The 20928-nt window shown below is 46.7% G+C and overlaps 1 protein-coding gene across 6 annotated transcripts in view; it reads left to right on the forward strand.

The window, feature by feature from the left end:
* Positions 1 to 20928, forward strand: part of LRRK1 (leucine rich repeat kinase 1) — a 123921-nt gene that overhangs the window by 67111 nt on the left and 35882 nt on the right. For 5 of the 6 annotated variants that reach the window (XM_029237377.1, XM_029237381.1, XM_029237379.1 and 2 more), the window contains 10 exons: positions 6379 to 6605; positions 7681 to 7808; positions 7900 to 8063; positions 8899 to 9036; positions 10183 to 10295; positions 11334 to 11410; positions 16824 to 16953; positions 17594 to 17706; positions 18136 to 18350; positions 20347 to 20511. In XM_029237377.1, coding sequence (XP_029093210.1) covers positions 6379 to 6605; positions 7681 to 7808; positions 7900 to 8063; positions 8899 to 9036; positions 10183 to 10295; positions 11334 to 11410; positions 16824 to 16953; positions 17594 to 17706; positions 18136 to 18350; positions 20347 to 20511 — 1470 coding nt within the window. Of the gene's footprint in view, positions 1 to 6378; positions 6606 to 7680; positions 7809 to 7899; positions 8064 to 8898; positions 9037 to 10182; positions 10296 to 11333; positions 11413 to 16823; positions 16954 to 17593; positions 17707 to 18135; positions 18351 to 20346; positions 20512 to 20928 lie in introns of those variants that run through there. The other variant, XM_029237382.1, reaches the window with a different exon arrangement.

Below are 20928 nucleotides of genomic sequence, written 5' to 3' on the forward strand. Positions count from 1 at the left end.
ACCCACAAAAAGAAAGTTTTGGGTTTTATGTAGGCCAAGGGTTCATTAATACATTTTAGAAGATTCTATGTATTTCTCCCCCGTTTTAACACGTGTGTCTTGACTGGAAAGACTAATTCTACTGACTGCCTTTTTTGTGTCATGCTGTGCTGTCATTGAGCTCTCGTCTGTCCCCTCAAGGGACAGTGAGATGGGAACACAGGGAGAAGAGATGCAGATTCTGCTTTGTGGGCTCAGTAGAGACCTAGTAAGGAGGCAGTGTTGGAACTTGCTCTTGTGGGTTCTCAAAATTGCAGAGGCACACCCCTCCCCCAGCATTGGGGCAGAGAACCCTTCTCTGTGTCTGCTCAGGGCCCAGTTGCCAGCCCCACATCTCTCAAGGTTAAAGCCAGCCTAAAAACATTGTCAATTTCAGCCCTTCATGAACAATTATATTCTTCAACCATAAGGGTTGCACTGACATAAAAGCATGAGAGATGTCATTGTAGTCCACTGGCTCATTCACTGTGTTATTTTTGTATGGAGGCTTCAGGCAGCATTATATGAAGGCAGGTAATTGCCCTCCTGGACCACAGCTTCCATCACAGAACAAGGAGACCTTCTTATGCAGAGGTAACCCCAAACATCACTTTCTGTAATGAGCCAAGTGCCCTAGTCCTTCTTGAACTGGTCCTGGTCACCACCACTGCCTTGGAAAGCAAGTTTCTTAAGTCATCATACAGTGTCTTCTGGGAGAGCAGTACTTCCTTCTGTTTGGCCCAAAATTGAAAGGGCTCATGCTTAAGGACCAGCGTGAGCATATTCTCTGTTTCCTCCAGAGAGATGTGCCTTAACCATGGCATTGTTGAACTTCGGGGATCTCCACAGCGAGCTGTCTTTGATTTTGCAGTTCAGTGTGCATGGATTTAATTATACAATTGCTGGCTTCACCACCTCAGAACCTGGTTTATTGTGATCCTGCCCAGACTAAACATAAATAAGTAATGAGGGCTACATTTCCATGTCAGGCGTACTGTGCATCCTTTCTCCTTCCTTCTTCCTCTCTGCCACTTTGGAAACACTTGTGCACCCTATAATGTTTGTGCACCAAAAGGAAAGTAACTTGTATATGTGAAAGTGTTCAGACTAACCCAAGACCAGGTAGAAATCCTACATGTTTTTCTAACCACCATCCAGCCCAGAAGTCTTTTCACAAACATGTCTGAATTCTGAGTGTGTCATCATGTTTTCTGACTTCTTGCTGTTTGCTACCTCTCCCTGGGCTTGAGTTTCACAAATTTCAACACTGCAGAAACTCTGGTGGATGTAAGACCTAGAAAGAGCTCAGTTTTAGGAACTGGCAGCATCTGCTTCCTCCTCTTCCTCATGTCTAGAGAATTCAGTGCCACACACAGCCACTCTCTTGTTATTGATGATTTACTTCTGATAAATAGTACCTCCCAAAGAAGCACAGGAGGCTTCCTGCAGGTGTTCTTTCCTGGCTTTCTGGTCAACATCACATACTCTTAGTCCTTGAAAGGTGACTAGATGCACATTCAATACACACACAGCTCTTCCCTTTGAGACATAAACTCCCTGAGCTGGTTCCATCTGCAGCATCCATATCTTCAACCCCAGTGCCTGACAGGCTGGCCTGCACTGGGCAGTGCTCAAGTAAACGCTGCTAACTGTGAAGCAAGATGGCATCCTTGTTACCTAACTGGGGGCTGTAACGCAGACACTTACTGGGTGTGAAGAAGGTGGTCCTTGCCCCAGGGCTTTCAGGATTAGTAGGATTTAGATAGGAGGGAAAAGGGCTGTGAACTCCAGGGAAGAGAAGGCAGAGCAGGGAGCACCCTTTTGCCTTTGTCGTGGTAGCAGGACAGAGTGCAAAGGCGGAGGCCAGCCCGCCTGCAGAATCTGGGATCCTTGAGTGACCTCATGACACCCACGATCAAAAGGAGACCAGCTCTCTGGTGAAAACTTGCAAAACTCTCTTAGCTCCAGTCCCACCAACCTTGTGTCTCCTGCAGCCCCAGAGCACCCTGGCAGCCCTTTGGCACATTGGCCAGTCAGGTACTGACAGTAAGCTCACTGTCAGGCCCCCACAGCCTTCCTATGAATTCCAGTCCACTTTCTGAACCCTATGGGTCATTTATGAACAGGCAGTTTCTGTACTTTAGTTGGCAATTTCCCTTTGGTCTTGAATCCTCTGCTCTAGGAGTAGGCCCATTCCCCATTTTCTTCTACCTAGAACAAATTATTAACCCCAGCAGCCATCTGCCAACAGGAGCACAGAGGGTGGGCAGAGGTCATGGAGGAGACAGTGAGACAGAAATTTGGGAAGTGATTGGGGCAGATTGTGGAGGTGTGGGGCTTTCTGGGGAGGGAGTTCAGGTGTTCTGCTGCAGGCGGGCTGGGGTGCAGGAAGGCTGAGGGGTTTGAGTACACCTTGGTATTTTAGGGTGATCGTTCTGGTTAGAGGTGTTAATAGATGGATTGCTGGTCCCAGTGGCTTGATTCTTTTCAGCACACAAACATTTACTGAGTGCCTGCTGCATGCTAGGCACGGTGCTGAGCTTCACACGCAGTCAGACAAGGTGCCGCACTGGAGATGCATGCAGTCGGGTTCTGGATGGCCACACTGCCTGCTGGGGCAGTGGAGACAGAGATGACCCTTGGGCTGACTTAGTGCAGCACGGAACCCGCAGGCAGGTTCCTATAAGGGGAGTTGAGCCTGATAGCGCCTGTGAAAGTACCCACCTCCACCTCGACTGGCCCAAGGCCCCACATGGGGTTAGTTAAGCAAACACAGGGCTCCAGTCTCCCAAGGCTGAGCCTCTGCTCCTTATGTAGTTCTAGGCTGCAGCTCCAGGGTCAGAGGACAAGAAGGAAATGCAGGAGGAAGATTGCCATCGTCAGGACAGAACATCTCAGCTGATCCTCCAAAGATGTGCTGCAACTAGTTTACGTCACAATAACAACCTGAATCTTTCCTGTTGTTTTATTTATTTTTGATGGCCCTTAGAGAGTTTTATTTATAGACACCTAAGGTTTGTTATTTAAAACCAAAACCAGCGTCCTTTTCATCTTGCATTTGACTGCCATTTCAGTTCAGGTCCAAACTATTTGATATTGAATGACCAGAATGGCCACACAGGGTGAGTAGAGAAAGTTAGACTGCAATCTGGACACCTTGGATTTATGTCCAGCTGTCTGGCCCTGGACCTGGGGCCTGGATGTGTCTTTGAGAACCCAGGAAATGGAGGCAGCCAGACCCTTAGAGAGCCTTCTTTGACTTGGCATCGCAAAGACTGGCACGGCTCCTAGATTGGCTGTCATGATTACTCCAAGGCTCTCTGTGGGAAGCCATTGTCCTTCTCAAGAGTATAAGCCAGAAAGAATCCTGGGTCCAGAAGTGACCTAGATACCATCTGGTCCAAGCTGATCATTTAGCAGATTAAAACCAACAATAATAAGGTGAAGGGTGACACAACTATGAATTTTTATGGAAAGATTAGGAAGAAGCCGATGTGACTGGATTCAAGTTGGAGGCATCAGAATGCACTCATGTTAAATATAGGGTTGTGTTGGATCAATGGGCCAAGAATCAGTGACAACCTAATAGCAATGAGCATACCCAACACCTAGATCTTGGTTTCTAAATACCATTTTCTGTTAAAGGGAATCAGGGCTGGTACTTGGAAAGGACCAGAGGAAACTTGAACATCTTATTTTATCAGGAAGTAAGGGAGTGCCCAAAACTGATAGGGATATGTCAGAGGAACACAGGAGTCCCCTTGATGGGACTCCCAGTGGTCAAACTGGGGACTACCTGAGCGTTGGAAGAAATAATAATGAATTATAATACTTCGAATTTAAAAAGGATCTGTGAGTCCATAGTAATATTTAAACAGGTGGGGAGGGACATACTTCTGTACAGAAGAATGACACGTAACAAATGTAGACGGAATGGTAGTTTTAGAAAAATTACCACCTTGTAACCACCAATGTACTGAGTAAGGCCCTGATCAACAATGGATGCTGAAATCATTGGGTAAACTGATGTAGGAACATAAAATATTCACAGATAGTCTCAGAATATCACCCCACAGATTGCTGATTAATCACAAAGAGTAAAATGGAACTTAACCCAAGGGATCAGACCATTAGTGAAATAACCTGACATCAGGTGCCCTCTGGTGGAGTTCAATTGGTAGGACTCAACATTGTCTGAGATTTTTGCCAAAAATGCTTAACTTGAATCTAAACATTAGGAAACAACTCAGTAAATTCAGATTATGGAATATTCTAGAAGACAACTAGAATGACTTGAAAACTTACAATGCCAAAGTTGGAAAAGACATTAAAAGGCATGAGGATTCTTCTAGATTAAAGAAAATAGAGACATGTCAACTAAATGCAATATGTGATTCTTGATGGGATCCTGGATCAAGATACAAAATAGTTATAAAAGACATTTCTGGGGTATTTGGGAATATTTGAACATGGATTGTGGATTTGATAATGTATTGATTTCATTTCTTGAAAATGATAAATATATGGTTGTCACGTAGGAAAATATTCTTGTTCTTCAGAGATACATGTTGGTGTAAAGTGCCATGATAGCTATAATTTACTTTCAAATGACTCAGCAGATAAATGAAAAGTGTGTGTGCTTGTATGTGTGTGTAGAGAAAAAGAAGAGAAAGCAGATGTGGCAACATATTAACAATTGGTGAGTCTACAGTGCAGGGTGTATGAATGGGTAATCGTGTGTCCTAGTTCAACTTCTCTGCAGTTCTGAAATTTTTCAAAATAGAAAATTATGGGGGAAAACAATAATGACAACAAAACCAGGCCTAAATGTCAAGTCTAAAAAAAACCCAAAAAACAACACAGAACAAAAAACTGAGACTAAAGCTCCATTCTCTTGACCCAAAATCCAGTATACCATCGACTGTCTCTCTTTATCCAGGTGAATGGAGAGAGAGACAGGCAGACAGAGACAGAGCCTCATCTACTTGGTTCGAAGACCAGAGCTTTTAGAGGGTGTTAGTAGACCCAGCCTTTCCAATCCTGGCAAGTTAGCTAAGGGGGCGACAAAGATAAGGCACATATCGCCACCTTGTGGCCAGATAAGGAAGTCTGTCTGCTGCTGCCAATTTTGAAAGCAAACACCCCATGTTTCTGGTGCCTTTTCCAGTTGTTACATTTTCCCATTAGTGAAGAACTAATCTTTGTTTCTCTAATTTTCTGATACGGATTTCCAGCTGCTTTAGAGAAACAAGCCAAAAAGCCAATTTCCTTTCCCCAGAAACCTCACTGAGCCCCAAAGTCTTTGATGATCAAGAAGAAAGAGAAAGCCCTGCTCATACACATTTAACCAGATCTCTTTTACCACCATATGCCAGAAAACTGCTGGCCTTTCTGACCCAATCAAATGAGAAAAGCAAAGGAGATTTATTCAGAGCTTTTGGTGGCAAGTGAGTCAGCCACTGTCACTTGCATTTTGTCAGAGGAGTGGGGAAGCTTTATGGTGTATAAAGGGAAGGCTTCAGGTGTGCCCTGACTAGAGGCTGTTGACGGGGAAGCTGGAGGCAGCTAACTAGAAGGGGGGCGTCCTACATGATGGGTTAGGGGGCATATTTGCCTTTCCCTGGTTAGTCTAAGTTGGAAGCAGGGACAAAATTAGGGAGGTTGTCACTTATCAATCAAGTCCTGGACATTTGGGGCCAGTTGTTACAGAAGTTATTGTTTAGCTTCCTGGATTGTTACTAGACATTGCAGTATGGCTTCTGGCAAGTTTGGCTTCCTGGACTCTTTATTATAGATAAGGGGGTTAGTTTCCTGGTAGGTTGCTGTAGGTTGTGGGTCAAAGTTCTCTCTGTTATATATGGTCTGGCCACTGTCTGTATATTCAGTCTCTCACTCTGGAAGCAGCTCATGCACAAAGCGCCCAGCGTGGTGTAAGCACTGCTCTAATCACAGGGAAGAGTGCCGTGAAGGGAAGTGAGGAGACCCAGGTTTGGGTCTAAGCCGCCTTCTGCAGTCTGGGGAGGCTGCTCCAAGCTTGGGTGGGCTCCTCTGTACAAAGCAGGGGCCATTCCTGTTGTGTTTCCCCCGGAGGGTGATAGCGCTCTAAGAGGTGATGCTGAGCCCACATGCTCCCTCTAGAGGCTGGAGAGTGAGTAGCTGTAGCTGTGCAGAGATTACCTTCAGGTTGTAGGTGCAGGAGAGCATAAGTACCTTCTCAGGGGCAACGTGGTCCCAACCTCTCGGGACTCTGCTGAGATGAACAGACAGATTCACACTTGAATAAATCATTGCTTTATTTCAAGTCTGCACGAGCCCTGGGCTCATCGCTGGTGTGTGCTTTCCCCTTGCTCCAATATCCAGGCTCTTCGTGTGAAATGGTCCCACCTCAAGCTGCCCTGGGTGGATCTGGACTGGCTCATTGACATCTCCTGCCAGATCACGGAGCTGGACCTTTCTGCCAACTGCCTGGCATCCCTCCCCTCCATCATCCCCTGGGGACTCATCAACCTCCGGAAGCTGAATCTCTCAGACAACCACCTGGGGGAGCTGCCCAGCGTGAAGTCATCAGACGAAATCATCTGTTCCAGGTGGGCTCCTGCCCTGCAGCCCCTGGGGTGAGCCCTGGCCATCTGAGCCCTGGCTGCCACCACCACCCTCCTCCTGCACTGTCCTCTTCCTGCAGTCATGCTCCCTGATTGTAGTTGTTGCTTTTGAAAACAGATTTTCAGCTAAAATAAGAGAAGGAAGTTCTGCCTGCCATTATGCAAGCTCTTGGGCACAAGGTCCCACCTCCTTTCCACGTGAATGCAGAAAGATCTGTCTAGTAGGGTGGCTTGTCTGGCCCACGTTTCCACCACTCACTGGCAGCCACGCAGGCCTGCTTGTCCGAGGTGCCCAGTCTTGTTCCTGCACACAGGAGTCAGAGGAAAGGGGCTGGTGGAAACAGTGGTGCCCAGACAACCCAGCTTTTGGTCCACCTCCCAAGGAAAGTGGGCAGGGCCTCAGAGAAACAGTTAACTTCACAGGACTCTGGCAGCAGCCTGATGGTGTAGGCAGCTCCTGTCTCCTTTTCTGGGAGGCCTTGGGAAGAGGCCCAAGCCTCCTGCTGAGGCTGCATGGGGAGAGGAAAGACCTTACCTTCACTGATGTATTGATAATCATACCTGCAAGGCCTCATTCCATATGGGATTTGAGCTGATTTCAAAAGCTAAGGCTCTAAGTTAAGTAAAAAAGAATGTTGGAAAGAGCTTAGGGTCAGCAGTAACTCATGGGAAAGAAGCCTGCACAAAAAATTAAACAAGTGCCACGGAGTGGGGGTCTTTAACCTGGACAGACTTGAGGGTCCAAAAGGTTAAAAGCAGTGCTCTCTGGACTTCCAGTAGCTTCTAGGGCACCAGCTTGTTCTGTTATCACATATGTGAGAAAGGTTACATCCCTATTGGTCAATGAGACCAGGATCCACCAAAGAGAGATTTGGTTTTCTTTGTCTACACATGACATAGTGACAGTAATGCAATGAATAAAAATCATATTGCTGTATTTCAATGCACATTCTTTATCCTTGTGCAAGGAGAAAAAGAAACATGTTTACAGAGAAATATGTACCCGTGATGCTTTACCTCTTTCTTCTGATGCCTTGACTTCCTTCTCCCCCAACTACAGGCTGCTCGAAATTGATATTTCCAGCAACAAGTTGTCCCACCTCCCACCGGGACTCCTGCATCTCTCAAAACTTCAAAAACTGACAGCTTCAAAAAATTATTTGGAAAAATTGTTTGAAGAAGAAAATGGTATGTTTTAGCATCAATAACCTGACTTACTTTGTCATTTTCTTCTTGATTGGGCTGTTTTTACAATTCATCCTCTTTTATTTTCCCCTAGCCACAAACTGGATTGGTTTGCGGAAGCTACAGGAACTCGATATTTCTGACAATAAATTGACAGAACTCCCTGCACTTTTCCTTCATTCTTTCAAGTCACTCAATTGTCTGAATGTCTCCAGAAATAACATGAAGGTGTTTCCAAATGCCTGGGCCTGCCCTTTGGTTAGTAACTTGCCGAAAATCATGAAAGCAGCTGTCAGTCCACATCCATGCCAGCCTCACAGAGCTGTGGGTGCAGTGCACACCGCGTCCCCTTGGCGGCCACGCGGTGGTGTCCTGTGTTATAGACAAGCATGTTACTCAGCATCCAGCAGCTGAGGGTCTCAGGCAGGTAACTCACCCGAGAGCCAGCGCACCTGGCTCTGGGTTTGAGATTCGCACCATAACACCCACAGGACTTTCCACAGCTACAGCCTGAACTTCTGGCCCAGGATGAGTTCTGTCCAAAAGGTGGGGTCGTTCCTTTAGGACAGCTGTAAAATAAGAATAAAGAAGAGAAGAATAGTCTGCATCCATAGTGCTGCCCATTAAATCATGGTTTTTTCTCTTGGGAAGTTTGCTTGTTAAAACAGATGGAACAGCATAAAGAATATTTGTGTTTTATTGCAGTTTTCAATAGCAAATATGGAAATTCTCCATCTCTAACATTAACATTTCTAGTTTAAGCATATTTGTGTGGGACATGGGCTCCTCTTCAGAGCACTGTCCTGAATTGTCCCATTATTTCCAAGGACAATGGGCCAGATGTTCTTGAGGGAAGGGAAAGGACCATGAGCCACCTTGGTCTCCCCAGGAAACCATTCCCATCCCTTCCTTGGAGCAAGGACAGGAAAATGGGGCAAGGATAGTCTGTAGCCTCTTAATTAGCTGAATTGTATTTATTACAGAGCCTTACTGTAATGGTCTTGTTTTTAACATTAAATTTGGAAACAGTCTTTATCATAGACACCACGGCATTTAGAAAGCTAATTAATTCTCTTTCTCATCAAATTCCTAGAAATGCTGCAAAGCATCCAAAAATGCCTTGGAGTCTCTACCAGACAAAATGGCTGTGTTTTGGAAGAACCACCTTAAGGATGTGGACTTCTCAGAAAACACACTCAGAGAAGTTCCCCTGGGACTTTTCCAGCTTGATGTAAGTCTAATAGCACCTTATTTCTCATTTTCAGCTTTTGTAAGAAAATCACTCCACATTGCAGTGAAACCTGTGTGCTTCTTCCGAGCTTTCAGGACAAAAAAAGTTGAAAGAAAAGTTTAACTGTCAAAGTCACGCATGGTTGTGTGCAAAGAGACTGAGAGGAAACGTGCAAAATGAAACAGCTCTGGGAGGGTGGCGGGATGATGAATTTTTATCCTCCAGAATTTTCTTCAGTGTTGACAGTTGAAGGCACAGCCCAGCAGCCCCTCGGACTGACCTCTGGCTCTGTTCCTTCCCGGCTCCAGGGTGAGCCCATCAGGCCTTCTGGTGTGTGAAGCCCTGGCAGCACCGCAGGGCAGGGCCTTCTTGTCCCTGCCTCCCTCTCCGGAAGTGGCAGAACTGGAATTCCCGGATGTGAATTCAGGAAGTGCCTTTTACCAGAGCCGTGTGTGTGTGTGTGTGTGTGTGTGTGTGTGTGTGTGTGTGTGTGTGTTCCAGCATGGGGCTGCCTTCTACCTTTAGGTTGTTCACACATCTGTCTGTTTTTCCCACTCCATTGAGAACCTTTGAAAGCAGAGCATGGATCCTATTCACCACTTGGTGCCCAGGGCCAGCCCCAGGTGGGAAATTCTGCATTACTCTGAAGGCATCAGTGTCAAGCCAGCAGAGGGTGCACGACTGGGGCGGGTCCCCTTCGGTGTCACTGATGCCACCTGACCCCTGTCCAAGGCATCACCTGGGCTAGCCCAAGGAGGCATCATGCTGTGCCCACTCCCCTCCTGTGGTAACACAGTGGCCTCCAGGACCTTCAGACTCATCCACTATTCCCAGGACAGGTCCACAAATAATTGTCACTCTTAAGAAACCTCAATTCTGAGAAGTACTTAGATTCCATTCTTTCTTGAATAATTGCATCCCATTGATCTGAAGGAAAGGATCTTCTATTAATTATCCCATCTGCTCTGTTCGCTATAATTTTATGAGTTTTAAGACACTGTGAAACCCCACACTGTTGGAATCTTTGTGACAGTGAATCGGTTATAATAATTTGGCTTCGCTTTGCCAGGGAGCTGACTTTCCCTTCAGGTCTTCTGCCCCTTTGGTATTTGACATCGTCTTTGCTTCTCTCTCCCTCTGTCCCAGGCCCTCATGTTCTTGAAGTTACAGGGAAATCAGCTGGTGGCACTGCCACCTCAAGAGAAGTGGACCTGCAGACAACTCAAAACCCTGGATCTCTCCAGAAATCAATTTGGCAGGTAAGCAGGGGTCTCTGTCCCCAGCAAGTTCTCAAATGTGTGTGTAGCCCCAGTCAACAGACGCATGGGATGGTGTCTCTACCAGCTTGCTGAACAACCATGAAAAAGTGCCATAGGCTGGGCGGCTTAAACAACAGGCATTTATTTCTCACAGTTCTGGAGGCTGGAAGTCTGAGATGGAGGTGGCGGTGGGGTTGGTGTCTCCTGAGGCCTCTCTCCTTGGTATGGGGACAGCTGCCTTCTCCCTGTGTCCTCACACGGTCTCCCTCTGTGCCTGTCTGTGTCCTGATCTCCTCTTCTTATAAGGACACCTGTCAGATTGGATCAGGGCCCATTCTCATGACCTCATTTTAACTTGATCACCTCTTTAAAGGCCTATCTCCAGATACAGTCACATTCTGAGGTGCTGGGGGTTAGGACTTCAACATATGAATGGGGGGGGGACACAATTCAGCCCAAAACAGTGTCCTCCCATTTCTAATTTTTAAAGGATCCTGGAGAATCTCCTCATTTTAGCCTCACCTATCATTCTGTTCAAAAGTTTTTGCCAGTCACTAACCAATGTGTATAGAGATTGAATAAAAAGTACCCTCAAAGGTCTTCTAATAAAAGGGGAAAATCTGGGGATGAGCCCTGCTGGTCCTTGGGGCCCTGAAGACCAGCCTTCCTGGTTCACTTGCTGAAGGCCACTACTGCGACATCTCAGTGGAACTTATGCTCCTAAGAGAACTCCCTCAGTGAACAGCGTGAAGTAACAGCCTCTGATATGGGCATTCCTGCCAGGCACAGAAATGCTAGCACCTGCCTGAGATGGAAAAGCTCAGGAGTGGAAACCACCAGTCCTGCCAGCTTGTTTTTTTCCGGAAAGACTTCTGAGCACAACTGGTGCTGTCCATGCTTACACGTCAGCTGCAGGGGCCCAAACACCCTGCCAGTGGAATTTTCTCCCTTCTCTATGTGTGGCATTGTACAGTCACAGCCAAAATAGAAATGTCTTTGCCATGCTTTCCTCAAATTTTGACTTTTTTCACCCTACAGAAATGAAGATGTACTTAAAACAAAGCGAATTTCCTTTTTCACCACCAGAGGCCGCCAGCGTTCCGGGACAGAGGCAGGTGTGTGTGTTGCTGCTGGGAGATGAGACAGCTGGGCGGGGCCCTGCCCCTGCTCCCCTACAGGGGGATGGCCCTCCTGTTGGGCTTTCCCCTGCAGTGCCCTGTGGGAATGCCAGAGATGCCCATGCTTGACTCAGAACCCTGGGAGTGCCTGTGCCCATGGCTCATGTCACACGGATGGCCTGCAGGTGTCCTGAAACCCCCTTTCCTGTTTACAGCCAGCAAGACTAGTAGCTACTGTGTGTGGATGGCCTGCTGGGTGTGAGAACTGCCCTAGATACCTTACATGTGTCAGTCTTTCTTTAACCATCACATGACGTATGGGTTGTGGTTTTCCATTTTGTAGATGAGAAAACTAAGCCTCCAGAGTGTCTTCAATTCAGGCTTCCCTAGCAAAGTACCACTGACTGGGTAGCTTAAACAACAGAAATATATTTTCTCACTTTTCTGGAGGCTGGAAGTCCACGATCAGCATGTGTCAGTTTCTGGTGAGGGCCCTCTTTCTGGCTTGCAGACAGCTGCCTTCTTGCTGTGTTCTCATGTGGCAGAGAGAGAGAGAGATAGAGAGCCCTCTAGTATCTCTTCTTATAAGGACACTAACCCCATCATGGAGGCCCCACCCTCATGACCTTGTCTAAACCTGACCACCTCCCAAAGACTCCATCTCCTAATACTATCACATTGGGTGTCAGGGCTTCCACATATGGACTTGAGGGGACACAATTCAGTCTGTAGCACAACGGTTGACTGATGTGGTCACATGGCTACTGAGTGCAAGAGCCAGGTCTCAGCCAGCACTGTGGAATCCAGCACTGGGGCCCGGGGGCAGTACTATGAAGTCCTTAACTGCCACACTATGGCATCTTGTGAGGTCCACATGGGAACACAGCCACCCTTGGCCCTGCAGGCTGTCCTGGCTGGGCTGAGATTCTGGAGGTCTTCCTCCAAACTCATTAGAAACACAACTTTTCCTAGGGTGTTTGTATGGTCACACAACAAGGCCAGTTCAGCAGAGAATGTTTCTAGGAAAACAGTTCTTTTTGTTCGTTATCTCCTGTAAGGTGCAGGGGGAGGTGTGGACCTGTCCCTCAAGTTCAGTCACCAGCCCTCTTTTTTAACCTGAAAACCAGGAGTTCTAAAGCCAACAACACTCACAGATATATCCCTCTGGGTACTGTCCCATAGAACTGGAACAAATATTTAGGTTGTTTTAAGTGGAATATAACTTTTTTCTTCAGCTTGATCAATCTATATTGACAAGTGCTCTTTGAGTATAGATGGTGTGAGATGGGGATAAGAAATGCCACAGAGGCCAAGACACATTTGCAGGAGGTGATCTAAGTAGTCTGCCTACCTGATGCCCTTTTTTGATGAACTACTGTATACATATGATATGCATATATCAGTCATGTAAGAGTGTTTTTACATAGGATTGAAAAAGTAACACATCATCAGTGGAACAGAGTCCAAAAATAGACCTAATATAGGAATTTAATACATGATAAAGGTGGCATTTCAATTTAGTGGGAAAAAGAATGTTTTATTGTTTCAATAAATAGTGCTGGTATAACTGCTTGTCCAGCTGAAAGGGGGGAAAGCACAGCACTAGATGCCCTACGTTACATCAGTTACAAACATCCCCATGTGGATGTTAGCTTGAAGCATAAAAGAAAAATAACATTTAAGAGAATAAATGTATAATATGGGAAAACCTTTAAAAGCTAGGTGGGAAATCCAGAAGTCATTAAAAAAAGAGCAAAATCTTGGGTGTTGTAAAAATGGAAAAACTTTGTTCAGTAAAAGGCATCATAAACAAAGTCATAACACAAACAGACTGAGAGGAAATATTTGCAACAAAAATTGTTGCAACATAAATTGGCTTCAGTCCCTAATACACAAAGATGGCTTACAAATTGATTTTTTTTTTAAAGTCAAACCCAACAGGCAGAAACTGGGCAATGGATATCAACAGTTCACAGAAAAGGAAGTCCAGATGGCCCAGAAAGAAAGGAAAGGCCCTTAACCTTGCTACTAGGGAAATGCAATCTGGAATTTCATAACTGATCCTTTTCAAAACAAAGGGCCTTAAGACTTTGTAAATTGAGTCCAGACACAGGGATTTCACTTGGAAGGAAGGAGAAGCAAACACTTTTTTCTCATGGATGCCCAAACAGGAGGGTAGGCACGAAAAGAGCTGCTAGTGTGGATCTCGGCCACACTTCCATCGCTGTGGGTCAAGCCTCAGGGGTTGCAGTTGACTAGAAAGGTGTCTCCAGTCTAGAAATGCAGAGCATAGAGATGTGCACGAGGAGGTGCGCCCAGCACCCTGCAGGACCAGCCACTTTCTCTTGAAACTGCCAGAGTGCAAGGCCAGAGGCACACAGTGAAAAGTGGGACAGAAACATGTACCTGTGTTCTGGAGACCCTGCTGGTGGCCCACAGGAATGTGTCTGGAGCTAGGGGAGGGGCCACACCTCTGGGAGTTTCCCTGGCAGAGATGGATGGTGCTGTGCTGTTGGCACATGACAAAAGCCTCTTGATTTTTTCAATTTCGAGTAGAAAGTTGAGGCCCACACCTGGTGAAAAGGAGAGACCCGCTGCAAACGCTTTTCCTCAGCAGAGTTATTCTCTCAGGCTGTTGACCTCGGGTAAGGGATTATCTATACTTGTTTGCAGATGGATAGTAAAACTCCAGGTAGATTTATGTACATTCAAGTAGTCATGTTGGCACAGTGGCCTTGTCCAAAAATAATTTGGACAGCCATTTTTACAGTAAAATTCAGACCAGCTGAGTCATAAATAGTTTATGAATAAATAATTACGGCTCATAAATAACTTGAGCTGTGCTCTGCCCAGCCCAGTTTCCAGAGTTTCCATTCTGGGCCAGGAGGTCTGTGTCAGGTGTTGCCTCTGTTTGCAGTATAAGTCCTTTATTCCATCCATCCGTTACTTAAAGAGGCTTCATAAACACCAAGGTGAAACTTTAAAATTGGAAAGCACAGAAGCCATGTGTTCAGAACGTGTGTTCTGGGAAGAAAGTGAGCCTTTCTTATTCTTGATGTTCTTTCCATGGGAATTAGGGCTGAAGTTGATCATTCTTTTTCACTGAAAAAAAAAAAAACTCTTTTTGAACATTTTTCTTGTAGAACAAGGACTAGTACAAAGCTGTCTTTAAAAGTCTGTTACACATTTATTTCCATAGGGGCCATTCACGTGGCACTAGCTGGGCAAATTTTCCAGGCGCCAATATCTGTATTCTGTTATCGTCTCTCCCAGAACATTCTCTGATACCAGGTTACCCCATTACCATTGAGACTGCAGCTACATGTGTGGAGAAAAGCCAGAGTTAAGGGAGGAGCTGTGATCAAGGGCAGAGGAACGTCGTTTCAGCCCTGCAAAAGAATTCTAGCTTCTCTATCTCATGTGTCTGGCAGAGAACCGGCTGAGAGGGCTTTGAGGCGGTTGTTTTACCTTGAATTTGAGCTGAAAGGGACCCTCAGGGGTGTGCTCTCCCTGCCTTAGGAGAAAGGAAAAGGAACTTCAGAGATTCTGCTGCAATCCAACCCTCTGATTCCCATCGGTTTCCAAGCTTTCCCCACATTCTTTCTCAACTCACACACTCTGGTGCTGTGGAAACAGCAAATTTGGTGTGATTTTAATAGTAATCTCATAATTAGCCTAATTAATGAAATCACTTAAATATACGAGAGAGTTGACTTGTTTTTCAGAGAATGCCATCCTAGGAAGCATAAAAACCAAGCTCACATTATTATTTTTCAGTTAACTAGCTTTTTTAATTGACAAAGTAATACATGTCTATGGTAAACAAAATTTCTGAACTGCACCAAAGGCATGGACTGAATATTCAGACTCCTGGTGTTACCAAAACAAACTCAGGTCCACTCGCCCACATGCAGTAAAGCCAATCTACTGACACCAGGTTTTAGTGAAGGAAAAGTGCAGTGTTTATTGCAGGCACCAAGCAAGGAGTCAAGGCAGCTAGTGCTCAAAAGGCCTGAACTCCCCAAAGGCTTTCAGGGAAAGGTTTCTAAAGACAGGGTGAGGGAGGGGGATTATGGGGTGTGTGATCAGCTCGTGGACATTCTCTTGATTGGTTGGTGGTGAGGTAATCGGGAGTCAATCTCATCAACCTTCTGGTTCCAACCGGTCTGGGGACTGTGTGCTTGTGGGCAGCACACAGTTAACTTCTTCCACCTGGTGGGGGATTCAGTATCTGCATAACTGCTCAAAGGACATGGCTCAGAATATTCTCTATAGCTCTTGAGGAGGAACTAAAGATCCTTGACTTTGTCTAATAGCTAAACTATTATTTTGTCTTGCTTAACTGTTTTCCTCTCTTTCTGCATTTTCTCAACTTCTCTGATGAAATGTACTCTTTAGAACTTGGGGACGCCTAAGAGGCTACAATTTTTCTACCAACAAGAGGCAGGAGGAGGACATGGGGTTGGGAGGGTCTGTTCTGGGAAGACCCCATAGGGTCCTGCTCCATTACACTAGTAATTCCCTTTTCCAGAGCAAACTATGGAATTTCATGTGTCTGTGGTAGCAACTGTGTTTGTGTCTGACATACATTATAACATATACACCACATATGTGTATTTGTGGTATGTTTACACATGCCTATAACAGCATGCAATGTATACATATGGTTGTGCATGTGTGGTATGTGTACACATGCCTATAACACCTTATAACATATGTGCACGCACATAACTTCATATGACATATGCATGCATGTGTGCATTGTGGTGTGTGCACATAACATCATATAGCATACATATGTGCACATATGTGTGCATGCACGTAACTTCATGTAACACATGCATGTGTGTGTGCATGTGTGGTGTGTACACATGCACACAACATCATATAGCATGCATACGTGCATTGTAAGGTGTATGCACACATGCATATAACATACCTAAATTCATGGGAGGTGTTTGATCTCATGTTTGCATATGTTTTGTGGTACACAAGTTAAGCCTTCTAGATACCTAATTCCACACCTTGCTTTTTTGATTTACCAATAGCTCTTGAGTATCTCTTCATACCCATACATGTAGACCTGCCCTGTGCTTTGTAATAGTTGTATATAATCCCATTACTCATTTAACCAACTCCCTGTGGGTGGACATATAAGCTGTCTTCTACCTTTACTGTTACAAAGTGTGCCACTGAGTGTGCTTGTTCTCACATCTTTGCCATACGTGCCAGGATGTCTGTAGGACTGTTTCCTGGAATTAGAATCCCTGGGTCCATGAGATGAGCACCTTATTCTGATAGACTTGTCAAAAGTGCCCTCCAGAGGTTGTACCAGTTTATACACCTCCAACACTGTGATGGTCCAGAATTATTTTTCAAATGTACAGTCTGCTTTGCCATTTCTTTGCAGCATGTGTGCTGGAATTTCCTGCCTTCCTAAGTGAGTCTTTGGAAGTCCTTTGTCTGAATGACAACCACCTGGATGCAGTCCCACCCTCGGTTTGCCTACTGAAGAGCTTATCAGAACTCTACATGGGAAAGTAAGTACACAGCCAGAGCAGTTGCACTGGCTCTTCTGGCCCAGGGAAGCAGAATGTCCTTGTGTAAACCACCTGAGGACACGGAAGCCAGGGAGAATAATCCACCTATGTACCAAGAAGCAGCAGTTGGATTTTCAGAGCCAGGCTTAGTCAAAGAGGCGAAGGAAGGGAAGGCAGAGGTAGTGATGCAATGATGCCTTCTTTGCTATTTCACTCATTTATAATGAGAAGAACTCCTCAATCATCCATCCTTTCATTTACTAAGTTCCTACTGCCAAGCACTGCTGGGGGATTCAGACAGTGTGCAAAACTTGATGAAAATATAAAATAATTCAGGTTACATTGCCATGTCAAGAAGAGGCAGTGATCATCCTTAGGATAGTGTAAATGATAGAAAAGATGGGAAAGTTGGGGGAGGGGACCCCATTCTAAGCCATGGGGATTTGCAGAAGACAAAGCTGCCATTTGTACCACTGGCTTCCCAGGGAGAAAGGCTTTGGAATTAGTATTTAAATGGAACACTTGAAATCAGGGCCCAGGATGTTGGGCTTGGGGTATAGACTGTCAGTGGCCCCCACAGGACCCAGAGGCTGATGGGCTGCTCTGTGTGTGTTCTCCCATGGTGTGTGTGTGCCCTCAGCAATCCTGGCCTCCGAGAGCTCCCTCCTGAGCTGGGGCAACTGGGCAACCTCTGGCAGTTGGACATTGAAGACCTGAACGTCAGCAATGTGCCTGCAGAGATTAGAAAAGAAGGTAGGGCTTCCTCAGCGTCACCCCCTCGAAAAGGCACTCAAGTCCAGTTGTTAAGGACCTGGGGTGGAAACAGCTGGGGGACCTATGGAGCCCACCTCTGGCTCCCGTGTTTGGGAAGATGCTGTAAAGTTATCCAGAACTCAATGGTTGCTGTGGACCGTTGTATTGCAATTGACCACGGGATCAAACCAGCTATGACCTGTAGCAGCAAGGATGCTGTCTTTAGATCCTTGACTTTTAGACTTCACTTTTGGGGTGATTCATATCACGCCTTCCCTCCATAGACCCAATAGTCTTCTCAACTCACCCAATTAGAACACACAGAAAGTGTTCTTTCCAGATAGGACTTTGTTTCTCAAGAGATGTGAGCATGTTCCCACCTATATGTCAGCAGCAGCATCCACCCTCCCCAACTGTGATTTTGCACAGGCCCCAAAGCAGTGCTGTCTTATCTGCGTGCTCAGCTGCGGAGAGCGGAGAAGTGTAAGCAGATGAAGATGATCATCGTGGGTCCTCCACGTCAGGGCAAGTCCACCCTCCTGGAGATCTTACAGACGGGGAGGGCCCCCCAGGTGGTGCACAGCGAGGCCACCATCAGGACCACCAAGTGGGAGCTCCAGAGGCCGGCTGGCTCGAGAGCCAAGGTCAAGGATGGTTGGCGTGCAGAGTCCCTGTGGGAGGGAGGGAGCTTCCAGGGCCCCTTCTCTCTCCTCTCCAGAGAGCCCAGGATTTTCTCAGCCTGGTATCTGAGGCCCAGGATATTTGCAGGGGTCACTGTGTGTGTTTCAAACCAGCTCCTGCCAAGGGCAGTGAATAATTTCTTAACGTGTCCTTGTAGTTTTTCTGTTACAGCTAAGCTGAGGTTCCAGGCCAACCCTGGCTGACGGTTAGACTGCTTTGATGAGCTTTTAAAGACAGCAGTGCCCAGGCCCCAAAGACTGTGATTCATATGGCCTGGGACGGGGCCCCTCCCCAGGGCTGAGAATGAACTACTGCTGTAGGAGTGAGATATACTAATACCTGCCCCTAACAGGAAGGCTGAGAAGGCAGCCCCGGCATGAATGCACTGTCCTCCTCAAAACCTGCTTTCACCCCAAGTTCTGAAAGGTCTAGTTTCTAAGCCCTATTTAAAATGAGTCCTTCAATGAACCTATTAATCATCCTGTTTTTCATTCAGTATTAGACAAATGAAAATTGTCTTGCACTTGAATCAGAGAAAAGAGCCTGTGGAATATTGGTGGGATGGACTATAGCACAGGTCTGAGCTATTTCTCCCGGCACAGGGGGTGAATACATGCCAATGATGCCTCCCTTACCTGTTGCCGTATTTGTGGGTATACGTAGCCACACAGCGATACAGGTGCAAGGAGGCTATTTGTGGAAAACTCAGCGAACTTGAGGCCAGAGGCTGCATGATTTTCCCCACAGCCCCCAGCACAGGGCCAGCTAGAGATCAGTTTTATTGCAGAGTCTTTCACACAAAATCACTTGAAGTCAGGGAAATCCAATCTGAGTCACGAAACATTTAAGCTGAATGTATATTTTAATATGGACTCAGAAACTAGTTCTCTAGAGAATGGAGATCTGCCCATTAGGGCCAGATAATTAACACCAGCCCTGCCCCCTTCCCCAGAACACCCCAGGAGTGAACCTAGCTAACACATGTCCAAAGGTTCTCGAAAGTAACCAGAATCTGGATTCTCTCCTGCTTTTTTAAGCAATTATTCCACGTCACTTTCTTCCAGCAGTTCTTAAGCAAATAGCTGTCTGAGGTCTGAGGGGTGAATTAGTATTTCCACTTTTCCTGACCTTCGGCTGCCCCCACTTCCTTTCTGCCATCATTCAAGTTTCTCCCCACCCCTTTCATTGAAGGACAACCACCTGATCTTGTGAACACTGAATTCCGTAATTCTCTGTGTGGCTGGGCCTTCAGCCAGTTTAGAACAGCTGTCCATTTTCATCTTTACACCAAAAAAGCAGGTCAGCACGCTGTGTCTTGGAGTCCAAACTGCAGCATGGTGGGAACGATTCTTTGCCACAGAAAAGTGCAGCCTTAGCTACTTGGGCCAGACCCTGACCTCATAAAATGATAGAGAAACCACCATTTACACAGCCTTTCCCCGGAGCCCAACAACTAATCTTTTGTTAGATTCCCACATCAGGGCCATTTCCCATCATCCTTGGTGGGCACTGCCCTCTGACCTGCACAGTTCAGAGGCCTGTCTGCTTGGCCTTGCCCTCACTCGGATGGAGGTTAAGCCTTGGTGTGAGCACTGCCGTCAGCCCCTGGCTTCCTCTGGCAGGATGTCTCCTAACTGTCTGCAGCTGAGATGGAGGCAGACAGTGCCCTCCGACGTTCTGCAGACGCCTCTGCCCACGGGACCCAGCCTTCCAGGACCCCCTGCTCCCATAGCAGTAGATGGAAGCCCCTAGAAGCCCACCTCCGAACCGCTGGGCCCCCTTCCCTCCCTCAGATGGCTGGTTCCTGAGAAAAACAGCAGGACAGGCTGTGCTTTTCCACGGCTGTGCCTTTACCAGGCCCCCATGTACAACATTCAGAGTGATCAGTTATCTCAATTTGATTGACTAAAACCCTGGTTGCTAAAATGTCTCCCTGTTGCTGCCTTGTTGCTCAAGTAGGTTGAGTCTGTGGAGTTCAACGTCTGGGACATCGGTGGCCCCGCCAGCATGGCCACGGTCAACCAGTGCTTCTTCACAGACAAGGCCCTGTATGTGGTGGTTTGGAACCTGGCACTGGGGGAGGAGGCTGTGGCCAACCTTCAGTTCTGGCTTCTCAACATCGAGGTGAGGGGGTGCCAGCCCTTCAGCTCTCAGTCCTCAGGACGTTGCAGGGGCCCCGCCGCTTCTCAGGGGGAAAAAGGAAAAAAGGAAATGGTTAGGGAGAAATGCTTTGCACTTTGCTGGGCTGTCACGAGGCCCCAGAATCACAGGTCACTGTGAAGCACTTAAAACCCTCCTGGGCCACATGGTTGATGGTGCTCTTGTACTTTTCTGCTTCCTTAAATTTAAGAGCCCCACATCGTGGACCCAAGAGGGGAACGGGGCTCCCCTCTTCCAGTGGAAAGGTGACGTGGGCCAGAAGCTGGGGCGCTGTCTGAAGGGATCAGAGATGGAGGCCCCAGGGAGTGTCACAGGCCCTCACACACCCCCTAGTGCGTGGCAGGCCCTCGAGGTTCTCAGAGAGGAGTGCGGGGTGCAGCG

The sequence above is a fragment of the Monodon monoceros genome, unplaced genomic scaffold (assembly GCF_005190385.1).
Source record: "Monodon monoceros isolate NGI ecotype Baffin Bay Population unplaced genomic scaffold, NGI_Narwhal_1 Super_Scaffold_21, whole genome shotgun sequence".
Lineage (NCBI taxonomy): Eukaryota > Metazoa > Chordata > Mammalia > Artiodactyla > Monodontidae > Monodon > Monodon monoceros.